This window comes from Aphelocoma coerulescens, chromosome 4, assembly GCF_041296385.1.
Source record: "Aphelocoma coerulescens isolate FSJ_1873_10779 chromosome 4, UR_Acoe_1.0, whole genome shotgun sequence".
Lineage (NCBI taxonomy): Eukaryota > Metazoa > Chordata > Aves > Passeriformes > Corvidae > Aphelocoma > Aphelocoma coerulescens.
Genome location: NC_091017.1, coordinates 49,055,860 through 49,078,015, shown reverse-complemented (window position 1 = coordinate 49,078,015; position 22,156 = coordinate 49,055,860). Strand labels below are relative to the sequence as shown.

Genomic DNA, 22,156 nt, shown 5'->3' with positions numbered 1-22,156 from the left:
GAAAGCATTAAACAAGCTTGCTGAGTGCTTTTTCTTCAGCATGCAGGAACCTAAACCAATTTAACTGATAAGAGAAATACCCATGATAAAGACTGAAAAGGTTCTATGCATGTCTCATGTAATAGGCTACATGGAGAACATTCCCCAAGAGCTTTTTCATCTCTGGCCTCTGAAAATAAGATATAAAAAAAAAAAAATTAAATACAGCATGCAGCAGAACTAACTTTGAAGGTATAAGAGGCAAGGTTAATATGTTAAAATGTATCAAGAACATTACACTGTAATCCAAAGGACTAAGTAGGTTATACAATTTCATAGTAATACCTAAAAAAGGTCTTAGTATCTTTTTTTTAGGGAAAAAAGTCTTTGTACCGTATATTTTTTTTTTTATTCTGACCAAATTAACTTTAACAACCCTTGAGCTTTTAGATGAGGCTGTGCAATGTGTTCATTCCTTTTTAGCATTTTCATTTCTCAGAACAATGTCCTTCCCTTTGAACTAAAGAAGTTGTGCCAGCTTTTTAAATTTCAAAATGCATTTGAGCCTGTAGTTCAACAACTGACTTCCTTCAAAGTATCTGGGAAATGGGAGATCATGTCACCTGCCCCACACTTGTTCAACAGCACAGTGGTGACATCACTTCCTTGATGGCACTTTGGCAGGAGAGGAACAGACAGTGTAAATCCATTGCTTGAGTAGGCCCCTGAGGTGTAATGGTTGTGCCTACCTATCACTTGGAGGTCTCAAGACTGATACAGAAGCAGTACCTCTAAGGAAGAGTTTTGGTGGGTGTTGTGTCCTGTCCATCCTTTCTGTCCTTGTCCTCCCACCAAACATCAAAATAATTCTTGTAATTCAAAACTATGAGAATTCTTTTACTATGTATTTTACATAGTTCTTACTTTACCAAAAGCCTTCTGGGCAGAGCTGATGTTACACTGATGCAGTTAATTGCACATTTCCACCTAAATGAACAGTGACAGGGTAAGAGAATGACGCCCTGGAAATGAAATTTAAGTGACTTGTCAAAGTTACATGCCTAAAGCTGCCAGTGCTGTTATTTCCATTTCCACACCTGTGTCACTGCTCTTCTAAGGCAAGGCAGCAGCAATGGTCAGAAGGTATTTGTTCCTCAAGGGTTCAGTGGTTATACCAACTTTATGATGACCTTTTTAACTCCAGCTCAGCCCTAAATGATTTCCTGGCTGTCAGACAAGATCAGTGGTTGGTTACTGTGTAGAAGGAATTTCCTGCATGAATTGCATGATACCAGTTTACATGGAAGTGTCTTTGGTGTTAGTAATGAGAAACATCAAGTCTTTAGTTAACTCAAGGAAATGATTCACCTCAAATTTGATACAAAATACAGTGCAACTCTTACAATGACCTTTAGAAAAAAGTATTGAAGGTGAACCATACTATGAATAGTTTGAATGGCAACAAACTATTTGGTACAGTTGTTAAATCTCACCATAGCTTCCTCTGAAACTTATCATTAGAGTTGGAACTGAGAGTTAAAGTTGAGTATCTGAAGAAAATCACTTGTTCAATTGCTTAATCTTTGGGTTATGATGATGGTGAGGAGGTTGCTAGTTTTTCCTGAAGGAAACCTTATGCTAAAGAAAAAAACTCCAAAATATATAAAAGTTGCTGGATTGAACAAAGCCTTTACTAACACATGGTACTTAAGTTAAAGCTTGAAATACTAATATTCAAACAGAGAAAAACATTGAAACAGTATTTACAGATTAGCAGAATTATTTAATTTGTTGAGATCAACAGGACAAACACTAAACAGGTATTTCTGTAGTCAGATTTCTACATACAAGCTGTCTTCATTTCTTCATAAAAGCATTAAAGATTCTACTTGCAAGCAGTTTAGACATGAAAAGTCTCCTGTATTGTGGAGGGATTCTATCAATGAATTACTAGTCTTTGTATTATCTACTACACCATACTCACTGTTCTGCACAATAGCCAGGAAGAGCTTTCCCTGCTCTTGTTACCAGAAGGGCTTTGCCATATTTGACCTTCAAACATTTGCACTCTGCTTGCTTGTTTTATTTGAGGCATTACACTGCAGCTAAAGTCATGGAGTTCTTACTGGTGGCTAGGTAAGTGTCCTTGTGGCATCACCTGTTCCACTGCTAACCTCTAACTGTGGCTTTTCTCACATGCAGAATGTCCTGAATAATCACAAACAAGCGCCATGTGTCTTCTACCTACAGGTGGAGTAACAAGGGGAACATTTTCTAAGGATTAGCTGAACACTAATAATTTGTGCAGTGAAGCTTCACCATTGCTGTTTTGCTGTGCTGAGCAGATACTAAGAGCTTTTGGTAGCTGGAAAAAAATATTCCTTCTTAGATTAAAGATCATTTGACTTACACAAGCAGGAGAAAAATCCTTCAGTTGGTACAAAAAATTTATTGTAAAGCATTCAGCTCAAATACATGCGATCAAATCTCTTTGACCATATAAAATAAGAATGTTCCAGGACATACTTAAAGCCAAGTTGTAGCCAATATAGGATTTTCATAGTTAAATTTGAACCTCATAGTAAAAATTTTAAGTACTGACAGCACTAGTAAGTGGTATGTACAGTGCCCTAAAAAGGATTAAAAGAAAGTATAATGTTCCATAGAAATGGCACCCTTAACTTGTACATTATGAGAGGTGTAAGTAAATTTAATGATGAAACAGTCAATCACAAGTTTAAATATATTACAAATTTACTTACTGTATGAGCACTGTTAACAGTCTTGTTTCTGTGTCTGTGTTCCTCATTACTAGCCAAGATTTTGCAAGTCTCAGGTAAAATGGTTTGAAGTGGTTCTCCAGTTGTGTTCCCTAAATGCTTTCCCATGCCCTTGATTCCTGTCCCCAAGCTACTGAAAAAGACAGGGAAACTCAGCCAGCTACCAGCATTACCTAACCAGTCGTGTAACAATGGTCCTGGCCCTACTGTGAAACCCAGGCTACTGTAAGCATCAGTAGTATTTTCTAAGACTAATCTGAAGCTGAACCTGGTTAAGTAGGTACAAAGCAGTCATCTTAAACAGGTCTGATCAAGGGTGGAGCAAGGCTACACAATTACCTTGTTGAAGCTGAAACTCAGTATGTGACACTTCCAGAAATGCTGACACCCTCATCTTCCAGTTCCAGCAGCCAGGACAATTTTTTCCCCTACTCTACAGAATCTCCTGTACAGGATTTTTCACCTGATGAGCTGTCAAAACACCAATATCCTGCAGTCTAAGAGGGAAGGTATGGCAGAATTAGCAAGATAAAATACACAGATATCACTTTTTCCCTCTTCCTCAGGTGAATTTAGCCAACCCTGAGGAATGTTAATACAAATGCTAATGCTTAAAAAGGCAAAGTGTGTCACCAGCTACACTGGAATTCACAAATTACTTAATCTTCTTGAGAACTGAAAAAAGAATGCACCTAGTTTTAATTATTGCATTTTTCTCTTTGGCTTTCAAATCTAGTTTATCCTCAGGAACAGACATGCTAATTTGGGGAGATTAGTGCTTCCTTTTCAGCAAGTAAGATGCTTGGTCTAGGCTTCTGAACCTGCAACTCAACTAAGAACTTCTGACCTTGAGTGCTACTGTGGTTCTGACTACAACCCTATTGACTTGAAATCCAAAATCCATTTCACCCTGCAAAGAAAAGTTCTCCTCATAAATGGCAGAGTTGTGCATGGACATGAAACCAAGAACCCGTGCAAAATATGGCTGCAGTTCAATTTGTTTTTAAAATTAATTCAAAGTTGCATACTCAGGTTGGCCAAGACACTAATGAGTCAGTTGACAAAGCTCTTCATGCCATTTCTTTACCACACTGAAGCCAGAATGATGAAGGAAACTAACCTACAGTACCAGTGGCAGTTTCTCCTCATTCCCAGGCAAGGGTACTCTGTAAAGCATGCATACTGAGAGCAGTATCAAGGAAGTACATGTCAATGTATAGTCTTCAGCTTTTATCCTTTATTACGTACACAGCAAAGAAGGCAGCATTAGACACACGCACAGTGTGTTACACCCATTCCATCCACAGCACTCGCACACACGCACACACACAGCCTTAAAAAAGTGTCGGTGATAAGGAACATATTATAAAGGTTGTGATCTTTATCTCTAAGCCCCTGAGCTTCTTCTTATGGTTAGGTGAAAAGGCAACAAACAAGTCTTTCCTTGCTCTGTAAGTGCTTTGTGCAACAATGTCCATAGAGGTCATAAGTCTTTCTGGGAGGAGTGAATGTCCTACTCCCATATTCACAGTCTCCTATCGCTGTTTTTGCACCAAATAGTTTCCAGTTATGTTTAGTTGTCATAGGCGGCCAACACAGCTCTTGCTCCTGTGATTAAAGTTAGGAAAGGTTCTACAGATCAGAAATGAAATGCAGGCCCCCCTTTCTCTCAAGAGATGTCATCTCGGTGACACTGCAGGACTAGAGAAGTTACCAGAATTTCGTGGGGACTGAAGAGGCACGGATGAAGAACTGGGAGACAGTTTTCTTGGGCTGCATAGGTCACCATTGTGCAACTTCCACAAAAGTTCTTCATTTTCCATTGACAGGCGTTTGTTTACTTTTGATTCTTTCTCTAGTGACTCCTGTAAAACAGCCTGCTCTGTAGAAAGTTGCCTGCAAATGGAAGATTTACATCAGAATAAATAACCCTACTTGGAGGCTGCAGTATTGAAACTTAAAGAGAGGTTTGAAAGTGCATAAAGCCTTGCTTGGCTCACAACTGAATTCCATCTTTATTAGGAGGATTGATCATGTTCTCATCCTAGCTATATTTAAACAAGTAGCTTGCAGAAAGCAGGAGAAAGTTCCAGTAAGAAACATCCCTAAGGGCCAGAAAAAGCATCTGAAAAGTTATCCTTGTCCTAGTTGAAATGACACATGCTTTTAAACAGCTGTGCTGGAGCCTTTGGGTCTTGCTGCAGGCTCAGCTCAGCATAGAAGCTGCAGATTCCTTCACACTGGAAAAGTCTGACCATCCATTTAAGCAACAGTTAGGAAAACCTCAGATCTGTTTTATTCATGTTAAATATTACTGTTATTGCTAAATAAACCACACTGATCTAAACTGGGGACAAATTACTCACTGAAGTGGTTATAAGTATGACCCAGGTCTAGCTCACAAGCCAGTAGTACTTAAAAGGGACAATTTTTGTATGATGGTACTTCTGAGTTGCTTTTTCTTCCCTAAAATATTGGAGTACTGAAGAACAAACTAAACCTTTAGCCACTTTCAGTATGTTCCTGCTTGTTACTCTACAAAGAAATGCACATTTGTAGAGATAAAAGTGGGAAGAAATGGATGTGTTCTTTCACAGAGTACTACAAAAATGTATTCACCGATATTTCAGCAGAATTTACTTTTTTGTCACAGGAACCCCTTCCCCTGATTAATAATGGCATCTAAATGCCCTTATTAAAGATATTTTTCACCTTGAAAGCTCCATGTGTTTGTCCATCCGAGCTTTTAATTCTTCATTTTCTTGCTGAACCTTCTTTAATTTATCCATTAAGATTGTGTTGTTCTCCACCTTGGAAAGAAGGTCACAATTTGAAATAAAACCCATACATGCACTCATCAAGATACTGACTGAGCTATCACAGACACTGGTGATCTGGAGCTTGCAGAGGTTGTTGGAGTACTTAAAAAAACCTGCAGTAACGTCAGACTGACCTGCTGCCATGGCTTAATGTTCTGTAACAGTCAAATAGATCCTGCTTACCTTATCCTTGCATAGCACTGGCACTTGGCCACTTGTGCTGATTAGATGCCAACAAGGAGGGCTGGATAAGGGATCTCCTGTTAACCAGCGCATTCCAGTAACTTCTGCCAGCAATGGACAGCAGTTTTAGACACTCTAGCATCTTTCTAGACAAACACTGTCCAGAAATAAATACCTTGACAAATTCAAGAGTTCCCCTGCGTAAACAGCTTTCCCTATTGCTCTTCTGATTCTACTTTGTTGCTGGAGGATGTTATCAAAAATAAAAGGAAAAACTGAATAAATGGTTGGATGGTCCAAGGCCTTCTGCACTGTGGCCAATGTCTGCTGCAGAAGATGAAGGTTTACTAGTAATGTGCTAGTAATTGTAGACTAGAGTAACATACACTGCTGCACAATACTGAACAACAACTGACATGTGCTCCATTGTATCCAAACCTCTTCCTATACTTCCACATTAAAATCTTGCTTAAGCAAATATTACAACAGTGTTCAAAGGCCCCACCCATGAGAAGGACCCTGTCCTGTCACAAACAAGAGCATGCTAAGAAATTACAAGTTCTGCCTCCAAACCTGACTTTTCATGTGGAATTACACACAGGTCAGGGGCACAGCCACACAGCTAAACAAGCAGCTTAACAGCTAAAATGACTGGCCTAAGCTAATCAAGATGTGCTCCATTTCATATTTAATCCCTTCTTGTTAAATTAGGATCATTTCCTTGTTAATGTTTTCCTGACACTGCAATCTTATCTTCCATACCACTTGAGCAATGTAGCAGGTAAGGATTTTGTTCTTTGGGGGATGAGGGAGAAGAGAGGGAAGAGGCTCCCAGATAATCCTGTACTAACTTAGCAATAGTTTATGCAAAGCAGTAGTGGTCTCAAGATGTTAAAAGGTCATTCTTTTCCCCTCTTGACATATATCCCAATGCTTTATCTGCAATGTGAGCATGTCCCATCATGAATTCCTGTTTCCTTTGTAACAAAAAAAGATTAATTGTTGCATGTAAGTCTGTCCAGCCCAAGTTCATTATAGGATCACAAGTCGGAGACACAGCCCCAGCCTGCCAGACCCCAGGGAACACTCACCAGCTTTTCCATCTTCATTAGCTTTATATCCTGCTGATGGAGTTTCTCATTCTTGATCTCCAGCACTGCTTTCAAACTTTCCAGCTCCTGTTCCAGGTACATTATCTGCGGGTTTTTCTGAAAGATTGCCAGAGAGTTTTGCCTAGTACCCTGAATTTCAGGAATAATTTAGATGTTTCTCTGCTACTTAGAAAGAACAAGAAAATAATTACGGTAACGAGTTACTTTTTCTACGTGAAATCAAGTCAAACACTACAATAAATAAGAAGATCTGATATCACTTTATCCTCAGTTTTTGTTTGTCCTTCAGGATAGGTGGACAGTTGCAGCTGCTTCATTAGAAGCTGTTCAGAAAACACTTAATGCACAGACATGAAAAACCCTTGTGAATCAAAGGAAGGCATGAATGCTGTCACAGCAAAACTTGTTTCGCAGGAGTGCCCAAAGGCCTTAAGGCTAGGAGTTCCAAAATTTATTTCATATTACTCATAACCCATCCCAAGAGAAAATTAGAGTAAATATTTGAAGAGTTTTCAGGCACTGGAATAGTTCAAAAAAGCACCAGAAGTTTAAGTTCTGAACCTGACTGTATCTTATCTTCCCTGGTTTGAATCTGAAGGCTCATAAACAGAAATTAAAATTTTTCTGTTTTACATTCTTCTAAAGCCTGAAAATGCAATTACATACACAAATCTTGCCCTGCTGCACATCCATTACTTATCTACAGTATAGCAAGTTAGGAGTTTTTTATTTTTCCTTTTCCTGTTATTTTCTGGGAGGTGGAGGGGAGAGCAGGAGGAAGCCAGAGCAGGGTAAGATGTGGTTTTCTCAAGGACCTATCTTCCAGAGTAAGAAACCAGTCAAACACTGCAGAATGAAACACATTCTCTGCATTTCAAGGCAGTCACAGCCAAAAAAAAGCAAGTCTTAGTCCATTTCCAAGTAGTCAGAATGGAACACAAGCTGAAATCAATCAATGATTAAGCATGTTGTGTAACTAAGTTTATCTTCAAAATCAAACAAAACTTGTTTTAGTGTATTTGGGTAAGAAGACGGGTGCACCGCACTGAGTAACAGCTTCACTGCCACACCAGAAACCTCGGACAGGAGGGCAGTGCCTGCAGTTTTGTGGGGTGTGGTCCCAGAAGGACAGGGCCAGGACATGTCACAGGTAGTAGGGGCTCCATCACCTACACAGTTCATTCTCCTGCTTGTTTTTAAGGCCTGTTGCATTAGTGGCTCTTGTTTAACTTCTTTTGAGAAGTCTGTGCAAGGGTGAAGCATGCTGCGCTGCCTCAGTTAAGGCAGCACACAATTTGTTCCTCCGTTTTGTGACTTTAGCATGGAATCTAGGAGCTAACAAGAAAAGCAGTCCTGAGAAGCTGAAATGTAGCTTACAGCATGTTCAATATTCAATTTCTTTTCTTTCTTTCTTCAAGCCCATTGGCCTTAAAATATCTTTTTAAAGTTAAGTCTGAGCTCCCCACATTAGCTATTCACAGGAGAACACACAGCCAAATAAAGACTCAAAGGCCTACATAAGTTTTTAGCAAAAAACTGGGATTATCAAGTGACACTATCTAAATGATACCAGAGAGCTGGAAATACATCTCTGTCTTCAAAGGGCTATTGGGAATTCCAATGTTGCAGAATTTGTGTTTAGTACAGAAGAGTCTGCTGAGTCAAACTGGTGCTTTTCCAAAGAGAAGTCTCAAGCTTATCATGCATCTTACGCTCTCAGGAAAGCACATTTGCAGCTATGTAAAGGCACTTGACTATTGCTACTTTAATTTAAGCAACATCTGAGCATCCCTGTGGAGTACAGTTCAAACTCCCACTGCCACAGCGAAATATTGTGGTTGCAGATTCTTCTTGTGGCAGCTCTGTCCTGCCACTAGAATAAGCAGTAAGAGAAAACAAAACAAATTCCAGTGAAAACTAGGGCAACTTCCACTAGAGGCATCCTAAGTGAGTCTTCAAGCATGGAATTTCTCTTTGTGGAATAAGCAATACTCCTGGTATTCCACTTACTTCTGGGTAACCAGAAAGATTAGCATGTTTGTGTCTAACCCTCCCAGTGCATAAAAAAACCCTCTCTCAGAGCACATTTCTATCCTAGGAGCATCAGAGGTAACAGCAGCCTTGGGAGGAAAGGCAGGGCAAAATAAAAGCTTCTTTAAAGGATAAATCAGTAAAAAGTATGAATCAATGTTTGAATAAAAGCATTAGAAATGAGCTTTGCAGTAGTGATGCAAGCCCACACTGATCATAGCACTGGTACAACAGTTATTGACTGTCCAGAAAAATGCTATGGTACAACTGCCGCACACACACAGGTCTTCAATTTAGCTTAGGCTATTATTTACACCCCTGACTTAGACACTCAACAGCTTTATAGAATTATAATGGTAAAGTTAATACACAGCATCACAGTGCTTGCAAAAAACTTGTGAAAAATGGCAGGTGAGCCATTTACAGAAAAGTATTACCAAGTATGGGAGCCCTATCAGGCTTCATTGCAAACCTTCTGCATTATGCAGTAAAATAAACCCAGGCAAGATCTGCTCATCCACATTACTTTGGAAGATCAAGACTTACAAGATTGGATTTTTCTTTGGCTATTTGTTTTTGTTCTTCCAATTTCAGCTTCTCACTCAGAGAGTTGTTTTCACTTTTTAGTTCATCGATTTTTTTCTGAAATGCAAATATATTGTAAAGTTAGGCCAAGAATTCAGTGCACATCTCCAAACTGCTTTTCAAGTTTTAAACTGTTGCAATGAACCCAGCCCTTAACAAACCTCCAGCAATTCCTGCTTCTCTTTAAAGGAATCTTCAAGTGACTTCCTTTCAGATTCATGGGTGCTCTTGAGCTCTAAAACAAATTATTTTTGCAGATTTTTAATACCACGTAAGACATGAAAATTCTTTTTGAAAAGAAACAGCCTGAAGAGCCAGCCTACATATATAAGCACAGATGCAGTTGATGGCAGCACAGAAAGAACATTGACCATTAACTGATGCAAAGCATGCATGAAGTATCAGATTTATTCCCATTTCAGATTTGCTGATTGTCCCCTCACATATCCATTTCACTAGCGAACAGCCTGACAGTTTTGAGAGCATTCATCTGCATGCAGCAAATGGACTTACTAAGCACAGGCCACATCTGACAAAAGTTGATTTTATGGAAGGAAACACAGCAAAAATTGAAATTTTGTCTTCCACAAACTTCTAGAAGAGCATTTCTTTTCCTACTTTAGATGCCATGCAGAGGAGTTTGTTCTTTGAAAGCAATGGAAACCTGAGCAGTCTTCAAGACAAAAAAGTATCACTGGAAACTTGGCTATCAAGTTGAGTTGGAAGGAGGATGGAAATCATCATCACTTAAATCAGTAAGATGCAATGTCATTTAAACCTGAGCATGGTCACCCCCGCTCCCTGAAAAACCACCTCCACCACAGTGTACTGTACACAGTGTATAATATTTCTCAACATTTCCATGTCATAATGGAAAGCACACAACCCTACTTATCCTCGTTTTCAATGTTGAGGTGCCCCTTACAGAACTAGGGGATGGAAAGAATTATTCAGTCACTTGAGATTTTGAGGGAAATTCAGACATCTTTTACTGCAAGAAAAAGTCACTTCCACTCAAACTGTTTCAAAAGTTTCATTCAACTACAACAGAATCATGGTTACTGCTGTATGTAAAATAAGACTTGTCAGTTCCAAAGGAAGGAATTCAGCCAATGATTTTAAAGATAGCTGGCCACAAAGAACAGTGAAGTGGACATAATGATCAAAAAGCCTGAATATTTTAGTTTGTGACTAGCAGTACTATAGCAACTAGCAGTACTATAGCACATGTACTTAAATACAAAATACTTGCCTGAAAAAGAGGATTCATACTTCTTTTTCAGCTCCTCTACTTTTTCTGAGTGTCTGTTTTCGAGTTCCAGCTTAAAGCTTTCATGTGTGGTATTTAAATTGTCCACCTGCAATATGACAACATGATTTTTCTCCCCTTACATGTAACAACCCTTGTTTAAAGCATTGTTTCAATGGCTTCATGCACAATGTCAAGTACATTTTAAATGGTCTAGTAGGACTTAAAAGGAGACGCTGAGCCCTGTACAACATTTAATAAATGAGAACAATGCCTTACAGTTTACCACTACCAACAGGATGATGTGTGCATCTGTCACACGCATGGAGTTGTTGCACAGCAAGGTCAGAGGGCAGGTGTGTTTCTATAAATCTTAAAACTCAAGCTGCCTCAAATATCCCATGGAGTTCTAGAAATTATTTAAGCTGGTAGAACACAAGCAATCTCCACCACATTTCAACATAAGCTTAAGATCTGTACAGCTTAGTGTGGTAGTATTTTTATCGCTGCAATGAAGTGGAGTTTCACATTAAATAAAATAACTGTTATTAGCAAAACCCAGGATTCTTTGAAGGCTCATTTATAGCAGAAAGCAGTTACTAGAGAACTTTTCTGCACTGAGTGTTACAAACCTGCTCCTGGAGTTGGGCTTTGTACTTTTCAGCTTCCTCAATGCAGATACTTTGGAGTTTCTCACATTCTGCAGTGTAAAACTGTTTAAGCCTCTCCTCCAGCTCAGCTAAGTCATCATGATGTTGCTGGTTTAACTTCTGCAAAAACCCTTCATAAGCAACTTGCAGTTCATTCCTGTCTCTTTCCAATTTCTCACAAGCTGCAGAAGTGGTTACTGAAGATGTCAAAAAAAAGAGAGAAAAAAGTGGATCAAGTTCAATCCTAAAGTCACTTCTTCATTTACAGGTATTAAAAATAATGAACACACTGCATAGCAACATGGTTATATGCAAAGACAAATAGATATAGCTATTGAATGTGTACCCCCTCAAAGGGCATATGAAAAAACCTTTGCAAAAATATCAAATTCCATGTTTCTTAGGCTGAGAATTAATTGAACCTAGTTAAGCCAGGAACCCACATAGAAAGCACAAGTGTTGCAGATTAACATGACATGAAAGAAAGAATGTCTCATGAGAGGCACTGAAGAGCTCCAATAAAAAAAATAATTGCATTTGATACTTCACCTTATTTGATTCCACTTCAGTAGAATACTTGTCAGAGTACTTCACTTTTTGACATATAAACCACTTAGCTAAATTTGAAAGTCTTAATAACTTGAATACTATATGTTTAATGACACTCACGCTCAGATACACAGCAGAGAAGCAATTCTAGCCTGACATGGACAGCCTCATACAGATCTGCCAGTCTGAAAGGTACTGCTCATGTGTTTATGCCTGAGATATTTAAATATGCAAGACAGAACAGTTTTAGGCAAAAAGTGCAGAGTATTAAGAAAAGAGAAATGCTGTGCAGTTCTCTTTACATCTGCATTAACACAGGTCTGCTAAGAAGGCTGCCCACATTTGTCTCCCCGTTATTTGCGGCCGGTTAAAAGGCAAAACAGAAGTTAAGAACTTGCATTTTTGAGTTTGAAATTTAGCATTCCCAACTCCAGCCAACCAAGCCTGAATAGGAGGAGTCACCCTCCTACTACAGCAAACGCCTTATGCAGTTCCAGCTCCACCCAAAGCCTGGAAGCAAGGTGAAACAGCATCTGTAACACAAGTGTGTGGTCACTGACCTTGAGCAAAACTGGTTCTATACAGACTCTAGAACTATGGTTTAAAATAACTTAGTGAGATGAGTGGCTGCTTAAGAGAAAAATCAACTAAAATGTTAACTTGATCTTCAAAGGCAGGAGAAGTTATGTATGCATGCACTTCACAGCAGAATGGCACACTGCCCAAACAGTGTAAATATAAACGCTATGTAAAAGCATGGGAAGAGTCAAGGATTTTTGTACAGGCAGTACAGGAAATGCTCATCACAGCTGTGTTTGAGCCTTAAGATAAATAAATTACAGTATCTTCAATGACTGATTCCCAAAGCAGTAGTGGGGCAGCCTGCCCCAGCAGAGTGCCTCAAGTTACACGTGTCTTATTCTTCTTTGCTACAGCTCATTAAAAGCATGTGAGTAACTTGATGAATGATACCTGCACTCTCTTTTAAGGGAACTGTATCGAGTCTTGGCCCTGCTACTATCACTTGGAACCTGCAGTAGAACTAGAAAGTGTTAAGAAAGTGAGCTGTACTGCATGGAAATCAATCTGCATGTGTGTCTACCTGAATTAGGCTTAACAGCAAGCTTAGCTGTGCTGGGTCTGTGCGAAAGATCCGCTGATCTGGACAGATTTAGGCCAAGCTCTTCATTCTCTGACTGGCAACGATGCAACAGAGGCTCAACTGAAATCACAATGTTCTCTGCAACCCAAGCAGATTTCACAGTTTTTGCTACTTTCTGCACCAGCACCAAGAGATGGTTTTACCTCTCTATCTTTATTCCTTCCACAAACTTCTGTTCCCTTAGGGAAAGGAAAAAAACCAAACCAAACCAACAAACAAAAAAAAAAATTAAAAAAAAACACAGAAAGAAAATTAGCATTCACACTTCTTTCACACCGCAGTGGCACGAAGTTATTGAATAGATATACTCTGCATTGCCACATTTTTGGAGAAGAGGAAACATCATTGTTAGGGGACATTATTTTACAATGCAAAGACCAGGCAGCAAGCCAAATGGAGGTATTACACAGGCAGCCACATGCAGATTGATCTAACCTTCTGTAGCAGAGTTAAGGGCATAGCTGAGAGGCAGGCAACTTGCATGGCTCAGTTGAGGTAACTGTAGCAAAATGCTTCAAATGATCCACTTCACTTCAAACCAACAGAGGAAGAAGCATCAAATTCCTTATTTGCAAGGCCAGAGCTATTCGTTTGCCTCCAGTTAGCCAGAAGAATGTGCTGCCTATCCTTGTGTTATCTTTAAATGTCAGCACGCAGAACTTCAGATGATGCAAAGCACTTCAGAAAAAAAGCAAATAGCAAACCACGCCTTTGTCAAAGAAAACAGACGCATCAGTTCCCCTTCAGGCAGTTTGCAATTCAGATTTATGAGAAGACAAATGTTACAAAGGCAAACTAAAAACTTTTAAAACTTGCACTGGCAATTAAATGTTGTTACCTTGAAGGTAACTCTGGCATCCACAAAGCTAGAGGCTGCAATGCTTCCTTGCAGATCACAAGCCTGACTTGAATCCCTGCTATCCAAACAAGAAGCAGAACTACAAAACCAGTGAGCTCCCAGTATGATGGTGGTACAAGAAACTGACCATGTAAGGCTTCAGCAAAAGCACCAACTAAAGAATTGTTAATTTGAAATTATGAGATGTCCCATAAACCAAAGCTTGTCTAAGTACTCAAGATTGAAATCTGCAGCAAGTGTTCTGCACAGCCCTATCCATCTGCAGACTGAATCATGTATTTTATGACTGCTCTGCCTTTTTTAAAAGTTGTCTTTTGCATTATTTGTCCCTAATTCCTTAATTCGGCTGTTTAGCCACTGACTAACCAAACTTGATTGCTACTCAACTGAAGAGTCTTCTCATTGAACATCTGATGCTAAACTTTGAAGAAAAATTTGTAACAAATATTTGTGCTCTTCCAGTAGTAAACACACAAATCTATTTCAACTTGTCATCAAAGCGCATACTTTAGCATTTTTTACACTACTACTGTGTTTCCTTTCCCTTCTTGAAGTGCTTTCCTCCACGATTCCACATCTTCTTTAGACCACAAACCTTGAGCAAAAAAAAACCCAAAAGGAAATAAATAGTCCAACACCATTTCAGGGAAAAATCAAGCCATAGAAATGAAAAGATGTACTATTCTTTTGTCCATGAAGTTTGTTCAATTCTACTTGTAACACTAAACAGTTTTAAGCTTTAAGGATAGAGTATATGAAATGCTGTACTTGGCAGCCAGAAGCAATTTTTACTTCTTTATTCAAATAGCAGAGCCATTAATATTTTTCCTCCAAATATTAATATTTTTTCCTCCACTTGGTCATCCCAGCCTCTCTTCCCAATCATACAACTGTCCTTCCCTGTATTATTACAACATGCAGCAAGATTAATCTGCGTATTTAGGCTTCTTAGCACTGTTAATTATAAATGAAGAGCCCGGTTCTTTTGGGCCAGACCATGACCTTTGGAAATCATGGAAAGTTTCTGAGATTTGGTAACAGCAAATCTTCAGAGCAGAAGTGCTGGTTTTGACATGTAAAATTACCCTTTATTTGTAGTAGTTAACAGCAGCCACTTGCATCTTGGGTATTTCACTACAAAGCTTAAGTGCCAAAATCATAAAACAAATGCCTGCAAGAACAGCATGGAGAACCAGGCACATGGCAACTCCCTGCAAAAGTGCCAACAGCAGCACATCCAAACCACATCAACAGTCGCTGCAGTTGAAGGAGAGGACTGCAAAAGTTGCCTTTGTATCTCCAAGAAAGCTATTTTGTATTTCCACTAAAAGTAGCCAAGACATAAGACCTTACAATAGTGCAGCATCTCCTTTCACTTTTTTTTCCTTGTTCTAATTATAAAACCATCATCCAATTCAGCCCTTATGGCTAAACTGCTTAGAAAAAAACATTTTTCAACTTACATTCCCCTAAAAGCCACCATAAACATAGCTCTAAGATAAAATACAATGGATTTCCTTGAAGCCAGAGTTAAATTTTTTGCAAACAGTAGTTATCTTCATAAAACTGTCCAGGTCACTCACTGGCCCGGTTATGATTTATGAAAAGGCATTGGACTGTCTGGAATTCTAAAACAGAGTTCACTAGGACATTAAACTGTCAGCATTTTAATAGATGTGGGGGATGTGAAATGGGGATGATTACCACAAAAAACCCCAAGTATTTAGTACCGTGTGATATTACACTGCACTAACACTTAATTGCTCAAACCTTATATTTCACACTGCAAGATGTACGTTCACTTGACAAGTCTGCTATAGACAGGCTAATTTCCTTCTCTATGCAATATATATTTTTATATGTATATAGTAATTAATTCATGGTATTGGCAGATTCTCAATATTGAAAATTCTTCTACCCAAACATGCTTTCAAGTTTATGACCAAGTTTCCCTTGGTGTTACTTCCATAATGAGGATAATGATACAGGACAATAAACCACATTGCGTATTTTTGTTCTTGGGCAAGTTAGACACGGCATGTAGCCAAAAAGCCTGCTTTAAGCAACATTTAAGCAGGTATGATTGAATAAATGATGTGAAGCACTCACTTCTCTGCTGGGAATTAAATTCACATCCCTGTGCTGCAAACACTACAAGTGACAGAGTGTTCAAGCAGGCAAACAGGCAAGTGTATGAAGTGTGGCAAGTCAGACCCTCTCAAATAAGTGAAACATCTACCTATTACTGAGTATTTTTAAGGATCACCTTAACCTGAAAACCAAATACATTCACTGTAAAACACAACAGTCTCTTCCATCTGAACCTGCAAAGCATCTTGAAGATAATTTAGTAATAAAAAAGAACATGAAGGTATTTGCAAGAAAATACAGTTTATCAATTGCCATGCAGCAACTGGAGGTGAGAGAGAGGGGTCTGGTATTTGGCTGCCTGTCCAGGGTACGCACAGGCCTCTCCAGGCCACCGAGAAAGGCTCTCGAATGGCGATGTTCAAAGGGCAAGGCAGGCGTAGGCTGAGTCAGCTTTGCACCTGCTGTTCTGTAGCAGAACTGAGCTGGATCACATCCAGCCTGCTTGCGAAGAGGCTCTGAAACAATTTGGAGTGCAATTAATTTAGAGGAATAGTTTCATACCTCTCCAGAAATATGCAGCTCTTGCAATTTCTACTTACATAATTAAACAAGTAACTAGAAGTTTACGCACTAGCTTGCATCTTAAGAAGAGAAACAGCTGACAAGTAGGACATCCCTACCTGCTCCAGGCTCCCAGAACTAAGGTGTTTACATTCAAACCACAAAGTTTAGTCTTTGCAGCTGGAGATTTTAAGGAAGCCCAAGTCCAGAACCCAACTGTTACTGAATTTGACCGCCCTTTGGAAAAGCCCATCCCCAAACACCTGTCACTGCTAATCCTTGAACATGGTTCCAGCTACTGAGAGCAGAAAGCATTGTCTGGTAACCATCAGCCCCACGGCTAGCACAGTCACATGGTGGCTGCCAAAGACACATTCTGGGACCAGAATGCATATTCAAGCCATTAAACAAAAAGGTATTTAAGTAGAAACTGTCTTATGCAATAACCCAGCAAAACAGACCATCTGACAGCAAGTCAATTTGCTCTTGCAAGGTAAATCAAGGAGCTTGGGAATGTGCACAATTGAACTTCAAAGCAAGAAACTGAGGAGTCTAAACTGTGCAGGAGACTTCATGTTCCTCTCAAACTCAGAAGCATGGAGGGAACAGGCTACACTGGGCTGGGCACACCTGGTTCCTCTTCTGAGACGGCCTGTCCCCAAGATGCAAACCAAGTCATTAAAAACATGGCAGCTGGGATTCCTCAAAACATGCCTACATGGCCAAAACAAGATTCAAACTGCATTTAACTTTCCCAGCAAACCTATGCTTAGATCATACTGTGAATGAAAATTCACAGTACTTATGTCAAGACAGTCTATGGAAATCTTAAGTTCAGCTGTAACCATTTAACAGTGTCAAGAGGAAGCTGATTAGAAGGTATGTATTCCAGCAGATTATTTTCAGCTAAAGCTACTGTTACAAGAATGACTTTCTCACACCTTGTCAACAACTTATTAATTTAACTTTAAAAAAAACCCCAAAACAAAAGAGTTCTTTTTAAAGCTAGATAGAATTGAAAACCTGGATAGTTTTTCATTTCTGTAATTAAATCCACTCCCTTTACATGCTGAGGGGAGCAGTACAGACAGGCTAGACGTGTGACGTGGTTAAGACAAAGGAGCTGCATGAAGACAAATGCTTCACTGAATCCATGGTCTGGAAACCTTACAAAGGGAAGTGAGCCCCAGGCTGCCATTCAGATACTCCTGCAGAACTGACCCAGTAAGATCAGCTCTGTGAGGGGAACAGCTGACAATGTCATCCAGCAGCACATGAGCCAGCATCCCTGTCAGAGCTCTGTGCATTCGGGTGTCAGAGACCCATCAGGCACAGTTGCATTTAAAGTTTTCTCTAGTTATCAACCTACTGAATAACATATACTTGCATTGGGAGTCTCATTTATGAGCTCAGCAGGCTGTTAATCAAAGCAGGAAGGTAACAAGTTTATGGAAAGCTCATTTAACCATGAGGCATCCTTACAAAGAACTAAGCTTTTAAAAAAAAAAAAGAACCAAAAAAAAACCTCCACCAAAACCCTCAGAAGTGGTAAGGGGCAAAAAGTGTTGGCCAGATTATGGTCTACCCATCTAAGCAGAATTTTCCCTCTCTAGATAAGTGATAAACATAGTACCTACGCTGATAAAGGAAAAATAGTATTAAAGATGCAAACCTAGGGAAGAAGAGAGACTTTCTTGCTCTGATAGCAATCCTTGTGAAGTCATTTTCTTGATGAGGCAAACAAATGGGGTTGTTCAGAGAGTCACATTAAGTACATAAATAAAAATAAATGTGGTTTATAAAGTTTATAACACAATGTTTTAGCGATGCAAGAAGGTCACTTCCACATTAAAACTCTAGTTCTGTTGTCACTTTAGGGTCATATAAGCATCAGCTGCAGCTGATGGGGAACATGACCCTTCACCCTGCTACTCCTTCCCCTTTCTCTGCTCCGGTCCCAGTGCTCCTTCAGTCACATACTGAGCCAGGCCAGACAGCTTTGGCAAAAGAGCACTTCAAGCCACTGTTTTCAGCTGGCTTAGGTCCCCAGGCAGCTCACTGCATCGCTGGGGGCATGGCTGTTCCAGCAGCAATGCTAGCACAAGGAGGACAGAGGGATGCAAAGGCAGAGGAAGGCCCGGCTCTTTCAAAGCCAGCCCCCTACTGAGACCTGCCTGGAACAACTGCTAAGTTCAAATACATGGGGTTACCACTAAATGCAGTTAAATCAAGCTTCAAAGTTGGCAAAAACAGCCCCTGCACATTACAGCTCAATTTCACGTTATAGCTGTCCACTAGAATGAGTTCAAAATTTTAATCTCATCAGCCTGAAAGCATTTCCTTCTGTTAATTTTAGACTCATTCACCTACAAGTCACTAAGGCAAAACACAGATTTTGCACAGTATGTTTTACAGGTTTCTGAATTTTTTGCCAGCAAATCTCTAGAACACAGTGCACAAATAAGTTAGGGATCAAAAACCAGTATATATACTGTCAGCCATCCTCCCATTTTTCAGAAGTGAGTGCTCTGGCCATCAGATGCATGTTTTGCAAGGAGGCCCCACAAGGTGCAGTCATATCAGTGCCAGGAATTCAGTGAACCTGGGGTCACGCTGTCAGGGCTCTGCAGCGCTACAGCATCTGAGTGAAATTCAGTCAGGGAATTAAATGACTGCCATTACAGTACCAAGGCATCTGTCTTCTGCAGATCTGTTTTGCTGCATTTCTGTTCTCATGAAAAATACAAAAATAAATTCTTACCCAGTTCTCCTCTAAGGTTAACTAGTTCTTGAGATAACTCTTTCCGCTGCTTCAGCGCTTCCTCCCTCTGCAGAGAAAAGAGCAAAAAACCCCAAACATTTGGTTACTAGTGATCTGAGCAGGGCACCTTCCAATAATTAACTTACATGTGTTCTGTAGGAAAAACTAGCGGCAGGAGCAAGAAGCCAAGATATGACTCATTTAGGATAACAGTTCAGCTGTTACAATATACACAGATGTTCTTCTGTTGTTAAGGAAGTTACACTTTAAAACAAAGAACAGCTTTTTCCAGGTTAACTCTGCAATTAAAATCCTACTTTGCAGCAATTAATTATATATTTTATGGTGGGTGTAGCAACATAAGCCTCCAGAACAAATCAAGCGATAGCTGTCAAGGGCACAGAAGTAGAGTGTGTATGTGAAAGAGGCATGCATTAAATATTTATCTTAAGCTTACTCAAACACAAAACCAAGAACTTTGCTAAATGCTCAGCCTTCCATGAAGAAAAGGCACAGCCCTGTTCAAAGTTGAATACAACCCACCCTGCTGCTCGCAGTTCTTAATGTTAAGATAGATGGTGTTTCTTATACCGAGAGAATCGTAAGGAATGTGTGAAGAGATCACAACAAAGCAGAAGCACCCATCTCCCTGCTTTTCCCAGGAGCTGTGCCCTGGCCAGGAGGCGGCGGCTGGCCAGGCCGCTGTGCCCCAGACCCGCACCCCGGGGAGCAGCGCAGGCACAGCCCCGGCACAGCCGCTCCGTGGCCCGGCGGCCGCCAGCTCACACCACGCGAGGAGGCGACAATGTCCACGCGCCCTGCTGGCAGGGTGCTTCACCGTGCTCCCGGCCGGCTCCCTGCGAAACAAACACTCATTACCCTTGCTGCAGCACACTGAGAATAGAGGCACAGCTTGCTGCTAGAGCAGCCCATCTTCCAGCGCCGGCAGCCCCCCGCTCGGCCCCCCGGCCCTCATCGGCGACGCGCGGGTGGCGGCGGCACCACCGAGCGGGGCAGGTCTGGCCAGGGCCGAGCGTCAAGGCTGGACCTTGCCTCCGCAGGTTATCCTGCTTCCGCGCCCAGCGCTCCCGACAGCGGCAGATACTGCAGCTTCTGCAATTGGCACAAGCAGCCAGCGATTACTTAAAGCCACAGCCCTTCTTTTATGAAAGGCGAGCCCAGACATTAGATCGATCGATCTCCACTTGCTCCGACGGCAGCCGGGATCACTGAGGAAACACTGCCCTTCTCTGCAGAAAACCGAGCTTATTTTTAGCTGTTTCGAGCTTGCTGTACACTGCTTTCACACTAAATTTGTTGATGCAAAAATAAGCCATGGGAGGCCTGAGCTGAATGGGAGAGCCACAGATACAGCAGGTTTGCTGCTGTCAATGCCCAGGCTTATGTTCATAGCCCCGGTGCAGGCAAAGAGCTTGAAACTCAGTTTGCATGCTCTTCTTTTAGCTAGGATACATTGGGGGGGGGGGGGGGGGGGGGGGAGGGAAAAGGAAAAAAAAAGCACTGGCCCAAAAATCACAGACTTGTCCACAATTGAGCACAGCAGATGAATTTGCAGACTGGTTTAGCCACACCTACAACTGGTTCTTCCCAGGGAAAACCTCACCTTTACTGCAAATTCCCCCTTTGCCCTTGGTCACTCTCACTGCAGCCTGACCACAGGCTTACACCTGAAGAGCACCCTGTCCTGAAGGCAGGGAATACTTCACTGCATGCCTGCAGAACAAATAAAGCAGTAAAATACACCATTCTTAAGAAAAAAATCGAGAATGAGCACCAAAACCCCGTCATATATTAAGATCTGACACAAGACTAATGCAAATGAGTAATTTTTATGTTACACGCTCAGTTGCAACTTTTAGGAAATTATTATGCAGCTGTAAAAGGTGGTTAGAAGAAACTGACAGCCTACTAGAAATATTTATATTTTTGATCTTGTATGAGAAAAATTCCCTTTTAATCACTCAATTTAAGCAGTCTTAACAGTTCTTAACTTTACACTCTGGTAGGGCTATTAAGTAGCTGTGCTGCAGTTTTATATTAAGCACTTAGAGGCTTTTTACAGTGTCAGTGGGCTAAGATTGAAAACCACGCCTCACCCTCCACAGTCAATTCTCAGGAGAGCAGAGAGCTCAGTTATTGAAAGGACTTGCCCTGCTCTTCCCCTGCTTCTCTGCTCAGAAAGGAGAGATGAGTCATCTCACTCCAGTTCAACACCAGTGTTCCCACTACGGACACAGCATCTGATGATGAAAATGGGAATGCTGCAGTGAGTTATCTGAGCTGCATCCTTGAACACAATCTGCTTTCTTCCAGCCTGCTCTGTCAGTAAAATATCTCAAATTCTCCCTAGTGGCTGGACCATGCTGCAGACCCTTTGCTAACATTTTTGTTTAGTGTTTCCAAAAGGGCTTCTTCATGGTCAACACATTTTGTATTTGCTTTCAGTTAAAGAAATTTGATGAGAAAAGGGCATGTGTGATCAGCATACTAAGGATTAACAAGAGGCTGAGACTAAAAATCCAAAACAAAATCGAGTAACACTGCCTTAGTAATCTTTTTCATGTTTCTTGCTGCTCCTAAGCCCTCTTGCTTTTTACTGGTGTTTAACCTGTTGCCTCGGTTCAGCTTACCCATTCATAGTTTCACAAATCCAAGAAATTCAGACAGATTTGTATCACCACCTCCTGCTAATGAATACACTCAGAAAAAAACTGCCAGCTGAAAATAAGACTAAGTTGCTTATAGGGAGAAGAAGCCCCATGAA

At 40.6% G+C, this 22,156-nt stretch overlaps 1 protein-coding gene across 9 annotated transcripts in view; it reads right to left on the bottom strand.

The window, feature by feature from the left end:
• Window positions 1-2,408: 2,408 nt before the first annotated feature.
• Window positions 2,409-22,156, bottom strand: part of MTUS1 (microtubule associated scaffold protein 1) — a 121,176-nt gene continuing 101,428 nt past the window's right edge. For 7 of the 9 annotated variants that reach the window (XM_069013971.1, XM_069013970.1, XM_069013969.1 and 4 more), the window contains 8 exons: window positions 19,372-19,438; window positions 11,371-11,585; window positions 10,742-10,847; window positions 9,651-9,724; window positions 9,451-9,546; window positions 6,853-6,969; window positions 5,472-5,569; window positions 2,409-4,655 (listed from right to left, as the gene is read on the bottom strand). In XM_069013971.1, the coding sequence (XP_068870072.1) occupies window positions 4,439-4,655; window positions 5,472-5,569; window positions 6,853-6,969; window positions 9,451-9,546; window positions 9,651-9,724; window positions 10,742-10,847; window positions 11,371-11,585; window positions 19,372-19,438 (990 nt within the window). In that variant the 3' untranslated portion in view covers window positions 2,409-4,438. Of the gene's footprint in view, window positions 4,656-5,471; window positions 5,570-6,852; window positions 6,970-9,450; window positions 9,547-9,650; window positions 9,725-10,741; window positions 10,848-11,370; window positions 11,586-19,371; window positions 19,439-20,250; window positions 20,416-22,156 lie in introns of those variants that run through there. The other 2 variants (XM_069013972.1, XM_069013978.1) reach the window with 2 other exon arrangements.